The sequence below is a fragment of the Musca vetustissima genome, unplaced genomic scaffold (genome assembly GCF_032173495.1).
Source record: "Musca vetustissima isolate MV318-11 ecotype Yass unplaced genomic scaffold, APGP_CSIRO_Mvet_v1 utg1603, whole genome shotgun sequence".
NCBI lineage: Eukaryota > Metazoa > Arthropoda > Insecta > Diptera > Muscidae > Musca > Musca vetustissima.
This window is the reverse complement of record NW_026884791.1, coordinates 472,974-487,365: the sequence shown is the minus strand read 5'-3', so window position 1 is coordinate 487,365 and position 14,392 is coordinate 472,974. Positions and strand designations below refer to the sequence as shown.

General features: G+C 31.8%; 1 protein-coding gene across 1 annotated transcript; it reads right to left on the bottom strand.

The window, feature by feature from the left end:
• Positions 1-2,402: 2,402 nt before the first annotated feature.
• LOC133331794 (uncharacterized) lies at positions 2,403-12,907 on the bottom strand. Its single transcript, XM_061540165.1, has 4 exons — positions 12,860-12,907; positions 2,786-2,899; positions 2,582-2,718; positions 2,403-2,514 (listed from the first exon to the last, which is right to left on the bottom strand). Exons 1-4 carry the CDS (start codon positions 12,905-12,907, stop codon positions 2,403-2,405), a joined length of 411 nt encoding a protein of 136 aa, XP_061396149.1.
• Between the last annotated feature and the right edge of the window lie 1,485 nt (positions 12,908-14,392).

Here is a 14,392-nt window from a genome sequence, read left to right as displayed (position 1 = left end):
TTCGGTTAATTGAACCTACGGTTAATTGGTTTCCACACTTAATTGAACCTCATGATGGGTCAAAAATATTTCATTTCATTGTAAGCGGGTTCGGATAATTGGTTCCTCGGTTAATTGAACAAAAATTTGTGCAAACTTTGATGTGCAATTAACCGAAAAATACTGTATTATGTAATATTATTTTAACCGAAATATCTATAGTTGAACGGTATTTTGGGGCTATTAAAAAAAACATTACATTTACTTGGACTATAGGTTAAAAACTATACTAGGGCAGGGAAGCGCCACGGGTTCAGCTAGTTCAACAAAAAAAATAATAATAATTTTTAAGTTGCAATTGAAATTTGTATGTGAACATTTTGTATAAAGCAAACGTGTTTTCTTGGTTAACAAATATAATTAAAATTGTGTATATAACTATTTCTGATATCTCATAATTGAAATACATTCATAAAGTGATGCAAGAAAATGCCTATTGGTACAAATGGAAATAATATCTGAAATATGGCTAATACTTCAATGCATTTACATTTAGTTGTTTTAACAGAAGTTTTTAAAATGGAGAAAGTCATTACGCCATCTTCTCAGTATCAATTTATAGATTTATATTATTATGTGATATGAAGTAAATACAATTTATATTTATTTTTTGCCTGCTATATATATATATATATATAGGGAAGAGGGGGAACTTTGAACAGCGCTCATAAAATCTCGGTTTAAAATTTTCCGACCCACAATAATAATTTTTATATCGTAATCTAGCAGCGTAAATAATGCAGCGTAATAAAATGCCACAAGTGTGGCACCTTTGAACATGCCCAGAAAACTCCAGTACAAAAATGCAGTTATTAAATTTTGGCTTCCATTTCTCTACATTTTAAATGGATTAATAAGACTACGAAATTGACTGCGATTTCCAGATTTCTATTTAAAAATTAGTCTGATGCTATAGCTCCAAATCGCGGAATCGGATGGCATGGCAATCTAACTAAGTAAAATTAGGGGGTTTTGAGTCTATAAACAAAGTGCACTTGGAAAAATTGTTCAATATTCGCACCACGCACGTCATGTAGACAAATTTTTAAGACAGTTCTGTACCCGTAAGATATCTTCATAATGTTTGAGGCATGATTACTATACAAATGGTTATGTTATTTTGTGTGGCTCTAAAACATATGGTTATATATTTTCTTGCATGGAATCAAAATGTTTTTGAAAAATTCTAATAAATAACAACATTTTTAATGATTTTGTGCGTGAGGTTTTTTATAGAATCATCTAATCATTAAGATTTTATCTAAAAACTCATCAAAATATGATACTGGGGTACTTTATAAGGTCTCCCGTGAATATTTATTTCGAGGTCTTGCATACTGAAGGGCATATTTAATATGGTGGCTAAATTTGGCTATTCGGAAACGTAGACCAATATTACCAATTTTTTTTTTTTTTGTATTGCGTTTGCCTACCCAATGAGTATTCAAAATACTAAAGAGCCAATTCGGGTGAAAATGTCCAAATCGACAACTTGTCCGATAGTCTCGAGAATTTTACCACACCAAATGAAGGATACAACCATTTCGTTATACATTCAAAGTTCCTTGCCGAACCTCGAAATGTTTTTGTTTCGAAATCTTATTAAAAATCGAATATGTTTAGTCTCAATTAAAATTTAAAACATTTATTGTAATTTTTATGAAATGATTACATCGTAATTCCATTGAATGACTTAATTTACAACAATATGGGTTTTGTTTTTGGTTCCGTCGATAACTTTGGATGATGGGATCTCGTGCATGTGTAAGTATTTTGTACAAATATTTTTTGTTTAGGTATTTTTGTTTTTGCATTACATTTGAATTAATTTATTAACATATATATGTATGTGGATAAGGACAATATACGTGTGATATTTAAATACATATGTACGTACAACTTACAACGAACCACATGTCATTTGAGTAGCGAATAGACGAATGACGGGTTCAGGGTAAGGCAATAAGTAAGTAGTGTTTGGGAAGGTGTATCACACACCATATGCATACCATACCAAATATATTTTTATTTCTTTTTTTTAATCATTTTGCAAAAGAAATTGTTAAGAAAGATTTTCGTTGCTTTCAATAAATAACTTTTTTAATTTGGATAGTACATGTGATGCCATAGACATTGTATTAGATGGCTGTAGGCATGATTGGTGAAATATATATATATCGTAATTGTGACTTTTAGCAAATGTGTTTGAAGCGATTTTTGGAAATTTGAGGTCTGCCTTAGTTCTAAATGAAGATGTATATTTAATTTAGTTTTTGTTGAGTTCTTTTTTGTTTTGTATCTTCCCATGATTTGAATGCAGAGCGATTACAACAAGGTCCAGGTTTTAAGAGGTTTTAAGAAATTTACTTTTTGAAGCATGAAATGGGGTTGAAATAACACTGCCTGTATTTCACTTGACGCTTAGATTCTGGCAGACGATACACATCATTGGCGATGGGTGATCGTAAATAGGCTCTGGAATAAAAAAATATAATAAATATGTTAATGGAACGTTAATCAAGAGAAAGATTTTCTTTATTACGTGGGCCGATATTGAGCAATCATCATTTGTAAGCGATCCAATGGTAAATTGGGATAAATATTTTGCTGTACTGGTAGGTCATAGTATAGACTACGCAAGTCATCAACATCAGTATCGACCGAGTCCAAGCCCATGTTCTATTAACAAATAAAAGAAACAATTAAATATTTGGAATGATTACAAAAAAGGATTTGCATTATTTACCTGGGCCGTTTCAACATTGTTCTGTGGGCGTGCTTCAATCACGACAATCGTAAAGGTAATTGCGAAAACTGCAAACAAGGCAAAGCTCTTCGAAATGTTCATCATTTTGATAATCTGGAAATGGTTTTAAATTACAAATAAAAATTATTTAATAACAATTTTAATTCAATTTAGGTTTATTGTATTTGCAAACAAATTTTAATTTTTTCTTTTTCGCACGAATATCAATAAACTAAAATATTCAAAATACAAACAGTTCAACAATTGCCACAGTGTGGCAGAAAATGTTGCAAGTAAGAGGAAACTTGTGTAGATGTTAGTTGCAGTTAATTGAAGTGAATATAATTACTGATTCAAAAATCCATACTACTTATCCATTATGTTCTTCCTAATGGAGTAAATTGAAAAAAAAAATGGAATTCACATGGTGTCAGAATCCAAATTCAATTAAGTATCTGAAATTTTCATCCATCCGATTTTAATAACTTTACACATTAATTTGGTATATTTTGAAACTAAACCTCTTGAGAATTGATGCAACAGCATTTTCCGTTGTTAAACATGTATTTTACTAAAGAATCGTTTTATGCAATCCATTTCATGCATTCCAACCCTGGGACATTTTAATAAGCAATCCGATATACCTACCCACCTACACTAAATTTTTCTTTGAATGTTCCAGATAACTGTGGATGTATGACAGACATACACACAAACAGGAATAAAACATTAACACAATTGACGTCAACAGGATAATATTTAGTTGTGGGATTTTGGGATTAAAATCAAATTAGCTCGGATGCATGGCAGCAGTAATAATTAGCATCCTGTGATCCAGACTAATAGTAATGTTTAAAATAAAAATTAACATGAACGATAGAAACGATTATTACCTATCTGCAGTTATGCAGCAGATACCTAATAACACGAAACTGTAACAATTACCTGGAAATTTTTTAAAGGATAATAACGATGGGGTGGTGCTTTGCAATCAATGTTTTCTAGTTTAACGATAATGTTTAAAACGACACAACAATATTACACACTTACGTAAGCTAAATTTTAACTCAGAATTAAGCGGCATGCCTAAACAAAAATGTTAAACGTTAATGGATTTTGAAAAATGCGCAATTATGGCTCATCGCGACTATAGTCTCTAAAAACATGATTAATATCTCAAACATGATATTCGAAACGCTGTCAAAACTTCAGCCATTTTCCCAAAAAAAAAAAAAAAAATCAAAGAGTAAATTATTTTTAACCCTTTGAGCCTCGCATTTTATTTCTTATACATACAACTATTCTCAACATACAGAATTATTCCAACTGTTATAAATTGGTTCGAAGAAAAATTGACATAGCCACACATTTATTTCGGAAGATGGAGTGCATCTTTTTTTCGGTATAATAAGTAAAGTTTAAATAAAATTGTTGTGTACAGCTGTTGTGTAATTTTAAATTGCGCACACAAAAAAGTGTTTGAAATCCTTAGTGGGCTTACCATTAAATATGGGCTAAATAAAAATTATTGTGAATCCAAAAAAATTCTACCCAGTTAGAATTCAAAATACAAAATTACAGCTGAATACAATAACTGATATTGAGTGGTAGCGGCTAACTCGAAATGCGGGGGGAATATTGATAATTTTTGTTACAGAGAATTTTTGCTCAATGAGAAATACGAACCATCCTAGCATCGAATATATATATACTTTATAGGTTATCAGGTTAATATTTCGAGGTATAGCAAACGGAAAGACAAATTCAATACGTATGGAGGAGGTTAAAATAATAAAAGCATTTGCTACATTCCACGACATAACGACAGCAACTGGATTGGAGTAGATCGATATTCCGTAAAGATAAACCCCACTTCGCTATTACATCGGTAGAATTCGTATGATTTTCTACGAGAAAACTGACACTAGCTGGCGTGAGAAACCTTGAAAGGTTTCATTATTTTTAAAAACGTTGGCTTCTCTCATGTAGGAATCGTAACATGTCATTGAATTGTATCTCTCACTCCCAAATGGGAAATTAATAAGGTGGAGTACTGTCGCCTGTGTGAGGATGAAGAAGGAACGGAAACGATTGAGCATCTACTATGTTTATATCCAAAGTATCATAACAGAAGACATCATCTGTTTTTACGGTTATACCAATTCCATGGCTGAGTTACCAAATCTAATGTCAATTTCTCAATTTTGTCATCGTTATATCTTAATTTTTTTCTTCCCATTACTATAGAGGCGTTAGTCCCCTTCCTATCGCATATAAAATGCTATCCAGCGTGCTGTGTGAACGACTGAAGTTAATGGTCAATGATATTATTGGATCTTATCAATGCGACTTCAGATCTGGCAAATCCACTATAGAAAACATTTCCACACTGCGCCAAATCAGGGAAAAGACCCATGAAAAACACATCGACACATTTCACCGTTTGACATTCCTGCAAAATTAACGAAGATTCAGACAAGTTTGTCGTGTGATCTGTTTAACATCCTGCTGGAAATGTCATACGTGATGCCAATGTGAACAGCATATGTTAGGTTGTAACTGACACCTTTGAGCGAAATGATAAATAGTCTGCCAAAGTGGTTCTGGCAGTAAATGGCGAGAAGACCAAGATGATGGTATCAACGCGTAAGACGTCAAGTAGACTCGGACCAACTGTGGAACATGAAAACTACAGCTTTGAGGTCGAGAACAATTTTATATACCTCGATACCGCCATAAATAACATCAGCTTTGAAATCCGGAGGAGAATAGTGTTGGCCAACAGATGCCACATCTCGCCAAACCAAACTCACACTCTACAATACCCTGATATTACCGTGCTGTTGTATGAATCTGAAGTATGGGTAATTATGCATGCAGATGAGGCGGCTCTTGTAGTGTTTAAGAGAAAGATTATCCGAAAGATCATCTCGAAACATGGTGATTCGAATTAGAAGAGCTGCGCCTGGAAATCTATTCTAAGTTTGGCTTATGGAACAAATGTTCTGTATCAAGTCAGCTAAGTAATCTGGCAGTCGCATATCCTTTAAAAGCGTTCTCCAACTGCTATATGCTTTGATGAGTTTGAAGAAAGTCATTTAATGTTAACACGCCGAGCAGAACTTTTGGAGCAGGCACGGTAAAAAAGCATATATTAGGGGGAAAAAGAAATCCATTATTATTATTTATTTATTATTATTTTTTTTTTTTTTTTGTAATTGGTTTAAAGCAGTTATAGACGATTTTTAGCTCCTGGGCGATCTTACGAATGCTAACAACTTCGGTCAACTTCGATCATTACTCCAATTTTATCGGCATTTTCGACGACCGGCCTACATGAGGGAGGTGCATCTTTAACATCAAAAATTCCTGAACGGAGTTTACGAATCCATAGCAAAATAATAGCAAAATAATTTTTTTACTGCGATGGTCGATACCTTACGAGAAATATATCAGTACAGCCATCTACCGAAAAAATAATTGATTTCTTTTTCTCCGCCCTAATATTTTCCATATGCGAAATTAGACCGATTCATTTAATCTATATAATATAATATGATCTATAGTCGAATTCGCTTAATTGCAAACCGTTTATCTGAAAACCCTGTTTTACTAAAAAAAATGTTTAAACTGAATAATTATTAATTTTTTAACTTTAAACTCCGTTCAAATGAAAAATCGGTTAACTGAAAACGATAATACTTCCAATAGATCATGTTTCTTTTAAAACAACTCCGGATAAATGAAAAAATTTTAAACATTAGCTGATAAATCAGAAGAAATTTGTGAACCAAAATAAAACGGAGGAGCTGGGCCTAATGTAAATCAAGACTAATAATCGAGGTTATTGGTAATTTTAATCTTTGACGGATAAAACTTAAATGAATAAGTGTATACCTTAAACAATTAGTACACATATTAGCGAAATATGTCACGTTATCGATGTCATCTGCCACATAGGAAATATATTGTTTATGTTACACATGTTTACTATTTGTGAACTGCAATTTACCTTTGCGGCTATTTGCAATACCTTCACGTCTCACCGATGGGATTTAAAAAATAAATTGAGTTGCAAAATGTGTGTGTGTTTTTTTTTTTTAATTTTCAATTCTGTTGCCCATATCGATGAAATGGCCAACAGGTGAAATTGGACACCTTTGGTACCCTGTACACTATGAACTATAGCACATTATCTCAAACACTAGCACACAATTCGTGCAATCTTGATGTTGATGGCAACGCATACGCATGTAATAGACGTCAGATGCGTGGCCATGGCCATCGCCAACTCATTGCTACTTGTTTCATTATAAATGAAATAAGTAGCCACAAGGCTTAAAATTTTATTTTTTTTTTTTCTTTTCTATTATTTGTTTGGATGTCTGCAGTATACAAAGGAAAAAAAATAAATGAAAAATAGAAACGCTGGATTAAAAACAAGTGCCCATCAAACATAAAACGAAATCTAATACCACTTCTAAATTGAAAGAACAAAATAATAAGAAGCAGTAGACATGATATACTTTATTTTTTTTTTTGTTTGAAGTTGTTAACAGAAATGCCGTCATTATAAAAACTGTTGATTTTGGGTGTGAAAATAAATTTGATTTAGGATTTATACTGTGTCTCCTCCAGTGCAGACCCCTCCCTTAATCCCGTACTCCGGCGACTTCAGTTGATGTCACAGTAATTAATCACAGTCTGTCATCGCAGACATTCGAACATGTTTCGACTAGACACCAGCAACATGTTGCTAATGCTGCACAAACATTGCGACACTATATACAATGGAACGAACACAACCTGTGGGAGTGATAATTACTGATGTTTTGAGAAGAAAAATATCACGTGAATTAAATTCCTACTCAGAGGTTCGTGTCTATTCGGAATTAGTGAAACGAGACTTTAGAATTTTATTTTTTTTTGGAAATATATTAAATTTTGAGCCGGTAATTTCAGAAAACAGTTATTTAAATTTAGAAAATTGCAATAATTTCGTTTAAAGAAACGCGTTGTTCGTTCATCATATTAAATCAAATAGCCTACGGAAACTACATTTACAGATAGAATTTTAAATAAATGTACTTAGATAGATTATGAAACAAAAGACAAACAACAAAAAATAAAACATATTTTTAAAGCAAATGTGTCCTGTTGAAATCGCTTATAAAGACGGTCAAGGGACAGGCAAAAGTGGTCGCTATAAGCGATAGTATTTCGACTGTGTAGGAATTAGAACTCATTATTCCGTTACGGCTCAATGTTACCTACATACAACAAAATGTTTTGGAGCTTATATCTATTAGTCCCAATTTATATTAGGCGAGTTTAATTGCGGCAAGTCTTTGTTTGAAGGAGAGAGGGGTAAAGGGAATAGAAATTGGAAAAAATTGCTCGTACCGGCAATTTTCTTTCAATTCGTTTTGTGTATTTTGTTTGTAGTGTCAGTAATTTGAAATACCAATCCAGAACATTGTCACAAAATGTAAAAAAAAAATTGTTGAAATCGACTTGCCTTGTATAGACGAATGAAGCAAGTTCAAAAGAGAACGAGAAAAATTGCCGCAAGTAAACTCGCCTAATATAAATCAGGACATACTCAGCCTGTAAATATATATTTTTTGACATTAGGTATATTAAGACCTGATGATATATCTACAAATTTATTGTGTACAGTGTAGTTTATTTAAATTTGTACTCAAAGGTTTTAATTCTACTAATCATTTAATCCTTTTGTTTTGGAGCTTACTTTTATGATGCAGCTGATATATATATATATATATATATGGGCACTTCCGCAAAAAGGTAAACCAAAGTCGTAGAATTTATTTCTTTAATTGTGCTTAAATACGTTCTTAGCATAAATACTATTCTAATGACTAAAAATACAGACACTGCAGAAATAAAAACTGCAAAATCAACAATGTCGCGTGAGTTATGTCGCGTGAGTGACCGAGAAAAATCCTTCGCAAATAAAGGATATGGCATATTTTGAAATTTTGAAAGTCAAATAATAATGCTTGGTATCTCTTATTCATGTAAAGAATATTAAAAGTATAAAATATTCACACAATTCGCAGAGTTTTCCCATTATTAGTAGTGATGTCTATAGTCATGTATATTTGAAGTCGCGTGAGTGACTGCTCTTTTGTGGCTTTTATCTCAAAAGTTAAAAACTAGAGGCTCTCAATTTTTTTACCACTGATAGTACTCCTAAACTTCTACAAAAAAGTATCAAGGGAGAATTGTAAAAAATGTAATTATTTTCGATTTATTTAAGATTTAAAATTTGATTTTGCCTCTGAAAGTCGTGTAAGTGACTGCGGAAGTGCCCATATATATATATATATATATATATACAATATAAATGTGTACAGTGTCCAAATTACATTATAGCGAAAACATTTTCTGGTCCCGAAGTTTTTAGAGTATATGAGTCGTTTATTTTGAAAGTAGTTTAAGTCCTTTTCAGATTTTGGTACACATCTTCGATTTCTACTATATTCTATTTTCTAACATGGTGAACGGCGCAAAGCTTTAAGCAAAATTAATCAACTTTATTACGGTAGGCGTAGTCGTTGTACGGCAGCTCTCGTAGGCGTAGTCGAATGCGTTGTCGTAGTCGTTTTTGGTCGGTATTGTATAAAATTTACGACAACGCCAAATTTTGTAATAGATTTTTCTTTTACTCTATTACAAAACCAAAGCAAAAATTGTACTTTTAGAACCTTTTTTATATTTTATTGGAAAAACTATGTCATTCTGTTTGCTTTCTAATTAATTTTCTGGTAATTGTAATTCTAATAAATATTGAGAAATGCAATAAAATAAAGTCTAATGTTACAGTTAATCAGTAAATATTGTTAAAATGCAATTTTAACACATTTATATATTTCTTTTTCTGTAGCTGTCGTCAAAAAAAAATATTTCAAGACAAAATCGGCGTATTGTAACGCCTTTCATAATACCGATTTGTCGTATAAATACGACAGTGCCAAATTTTCAACACGACTTCGACAACCGTAATAAGGTTGAATGTCACTTAACAATATTATTGAAACAAACCAAACACAATACATTAAATATCTCAATAGAAAAATAAAATGGACTTAAAAAACGTTCAAAATAAACGACTCATATATTCGGTTCCATCTTTCATTTTGCATATATTTTAATTTAGTTATAATGAATTTGCTACAAATATAAAATTATGTTTTGTAAGGATAGCCATCGTTCAGTATTACGGTGGATATCCTCACAAAACATAATTTTTACGCTAAAGCTGACTAACTTTACAAAAAAAAATGGCAGCTGTAATTACAGGTTCATCAAAGAAAAAGAGAAGCAGCTAAGGCATTGCCAAAAGCACAAAATACCTCACAGTTTGCATTAAACCTGTGCACAGAAAGTATTTCTATGGTCACGAACGTCAAAAGGTTAAAGATATAATTATTCTTGACACGTGCTAAAATATACATGACAATACACGGAATTAAAATATTTTACAAAATAGGGCAACGATTGTATAATTCTAGCTTGGGAAGGATCATATAATTCTAAAGATAAGATTACGAATATATGAATATCTAGGAACCAGTATGTATCGTCCCGAATATTCGATGCAAATTCCCTTGCCTCTTTTTTATAATTTAAATTAGTACCACAATTGCTCCAACGACGCTATGACAATTTAATCCATTTGCTGCTATTCACAATATTACCGCCAGTATCGTTCATTCTGCTGTTTCGGACTGTTTATATTTTTTTCCTATCAAATTTCTAATTAACACTAAAAACATAATTTATTGCCGTAATAAAATTGTTGTACACTGGCATATACATGTACATACGTACACTGTTACTACTTGAACTAAAATGCATTACAATATTTATATATTGGTGGTATTCCAGTATGGCTTTTATATGGCAAAAGGATGAAGTGTCATTTATGTTATCTCTATGTTCAATTTAATTGAATGGCTAACAACTAACTATCTAAGGAAAATCACCGTGTTTGTTGGAAGAAATAAAAAAAAACGTAAAGCGTGTGGATTCTTATACCTACTGGAACACAGCTATTATCTGTTATCTTCTGTTTTAATTGTCACACATAGTAAATTCCTAATTAGATGTTAAGGAAATAAAACGGAGATGCATTACTAGAAGCAATTAAAATGGATGCAATTTTCCAAACCAAAGCAAGTAGGTACAAATCCAGTGTATATTAAACTTTAAATATGTGTATTATTACATAGAACTGTAATTTCCTATCCCAATAAAGAAAGGTCTATCGAGGATGGATGAGTTGGAATATCGTCTGGATGAATTTTTCATCAAAACTTATTTTTCCAAACTTTAAACCTTAATGTTATTACAACCTTTTTGTGATTTATTTATTTATCGCAAGTGTTCTTCCTTTCGTAAAGTACACATATAAACATACATTGTGATTATGTTTTATTATCCTTCTCTTGTATTCTGTGAACGTATTATACTTTAAAAGGGCACGTGTTTTATTCGTGTTGTTGATATTTCCATCTAAATTATAATGACGAATTTTATAACAACAATTAAAAAAATAAATTCTTAATCCTCTGACCACATAAGAAATAGAAAACAATTACAATTTTAATATTGTTCATAAAACTTTCATTTTATTTTGAGAAAAAAATATTTAAGTACACTTTCTTTAGAGGGGGATTAAACGGAGTCTGATATGATACTTCGTGCATTAGATAATATGTACACATTTTATTAATATGTATAAATGTATAAAATCGCAAGGTCGACTTTTCGATTTTCTTTATAAATACTTGGTTTTATATCCCAAAGACCAAATTACCCAAAAACTGCACATTGTAGAACGTAATTTTATCAGTTGACAACAATTTGGTCGGTAAAAGTCGAAAATCGATTTTGAACAGGTTTGACAAAATCGAGAAGTCTAAAAAACGACATATCCCTAGTATCGATTTAGCTACGTGTGTTCGTTTGTCCATTACAATACAATTTGCAATCAAAGTACAGGCTAATTTGTCACGAAATTTTGCGTGTATATTACCCAGAGGCCGAACGCCGAAGTTTTCGTAATAATATATTAATATTTCATGGATCAAATAAAGCAAAAAACTTTTGGCGTATATATAAACTCCATGAAGGCATGATTCGGAACAGTTGTCAGAGTATGAATGAGAAGTATCAATTCTATTGATGTAAGAAACAGCATATTGAACATGTACTGAAATTTATAAAGGATTCTACATCCAATTAGGAGGTTTACAATTATCACACAATAACGCAGAAGGCTGGCAGGCTTTGATTTGGATAAGAAGTTAAAGTTCAGTGATAGTTAGAAAGTGGAAGTTCAATGGTAGTTGGTAATATACTACTTCGCTCAATGGTTTTTCAAATTAAATGTGTTTAAACAAATAAAAAAAGTGTCAATCGGTATTACCGACAGATTCATACCTTCAGGCTATGGTTTGCGGGGGTCTACGGTGTTACACGCAGATTTTACTATTCTCTTTAAATATGTTTTTTATCAAATATGTTTTTTATACTTCATTCGCGTGATATTTCAAAATTTCACAAGGAGTGGTGGGATGATTCCCATCTTAGGACTTCGTCAAGATTTAGTAAAAGTATGACAAAGTTTCGATGAAATTGGATATTCCGAATTGTATATATTAAAAAATTTTCGATATTCTGACCCTTTGTGTGGGAGGTACTAGAAGGAGTGGACCAACACGTCCCATCTTTAGATTTTATCTAGGTTTAGAAAAATTAGGATTTTTAAAGGGTGAATCAAATTTGATATTCTGTTCGATTCATATTAGATTTTAATTTCCAGATGTTGACCCTTTGTGGATGAGGTACCAAAATTTGGAAGAAATATTACGGTGTATTAATGAAAATCGGTTACATCCTTCCAGAGTTATCGTATGCACTAGCCAGACAGACGTACATTTGTTAATCGGAGTCTTAAACAAAATTTCGATTAAGCACAAATATATTTATACCCTCAGTAACTATAAGGAGAGTAATAGTGGATGTAGAGTAGATTGTACCTACATGTACATGTAGGATATTACCACGACCATATTTGTCGACCACGACCATATTTGGCGTTCTTTTTGCCAAAGAAATTTAAAGCAGAAAGACAATTTCAACTTTGAAATGCCTTTCAAATAGTTCGAAATGGACAGAATATGAAATATAAACAATGCTAATTTATAAGATGGACGTGGTCAGCTATCGGTGATCGAGACTAAGAAACATATTACACAACAAAATTGATTCCAAATTTTATTTTATCGGTACTAAAACTTTTTTTTTTGAAAATCACAAACCCTATCGAACTTTTAGTATCTTAGATATAATTAGATACCAACAAATGAGAACACAAAAAATGTCCTTTCCAAAAAATGTCAACAATGAGACCAAATCCACAGCGGATGTAAATTGTTTCGTAGAGTGGGGCAGGACTACGTATTTTTGAAACCATTTATTCAGTTCCATATTCTCACGTAATTATATACCATTGGTGATATATTTATTTATAAAAAAATATATTATACAATTTTGAATTTTTTTAACTGCGCCAATTTTCGTAATAGCATTTCTGATGTAGTTATTATTCTTAAATCTTTCAAAATTTGTATTTCAATTTTAATGTTTTTTTTTTTCAAAATCGAATAAATTTAATATTTTCACTTATATCCGAAATCACTTGTGATACGTACGTTTTGAATTGTCGTTCTGTGCTGTTATACGAGGGACTAAATCCTTGTGATATTGGATTGAATGGTTTCAAATCTAACACCGGTCTCTTGATGTAAACACTAGGAAATTGAGTTGTTAACTTGGCATCATTCACAAGTGGCCACTGCTTTTTATACAAACTTTGGGGCCATCAAGAGTCTTCAGCTAAGCAGAAAAAACGGCTGCGTCAAAATACCAACACCAGCACCAGACAAAAAACCACAAACAGCAACAACATTAAAAATGTACAGTGTACAAACAAGCGTACACACACTCGTATACATAGCCGAGCCGAACAACATGTTGATGTATTTTCATTCATTCATTCATTCGGTGTTCCCTACCAGGAGTTGTTCACTGAGTGTATCTTGTTTAGTTGGAAAGAAGGCGGAATATTCTAATAGAAATATTATGAAATTGTAACGATAACATAAGGACCAATAATAAAGTTGTTTGAACAGAAACACAGCTAGCACCAGAGATGGGAGTATAGCATTTATAATTATAAAAGTAAAAAATATAAAAATGAAACTAAATTGATTTAAGGAATATAAATCATCGCAGCGTTTGCGAAACAAAAAGAAATGTTAATCTATTCTCTATTCTCTCTAATTTTCTCCATGTATAAAACTTAAAGTATTCATGGTTTTATGGTGGTTATAGTGTTACTTTTTAGGGCTATTAGTGCTACATTTAGTACTTTTTAAACTCGTTTAGCATCAAAAACAATTTTTTGAATGTTCTTAGAATTTTTCGCATATTTCGTTTGTGTGGGAGTAATGTAAAAATCATGAATCTAAATTTGAAACTTTCTGGAAAGATGTTTTTTATTCACGCAGAATC

What these genes read in the sequence shown, in the direction of transcription:
- LOC133331794 (XM_061540165.1), bottom strand. Translation starts at nt 12,907, where the DNA reads ATGGTCGTGGTCGACAAATATGGTCGTGGTAATATCCTACATGTACAT. An exon ending in GTAATATCCTACATGTACAT is followed by an intron (nt 2,900 to 12,859) that starts GTAGGTACAATC and finishes AACCATTTCCAG; the next exon opens with ATTATCAAAATGATGAACAT. An exon ending in ATTGCTCAATATCGGCCCAC is followed by an intron (nt 2,515 to 2,581) that starts GTAATAAAGAAA and finishes TTTTTATTCCAG; the next exon opens with AGCCTATTTACGATCACCCA.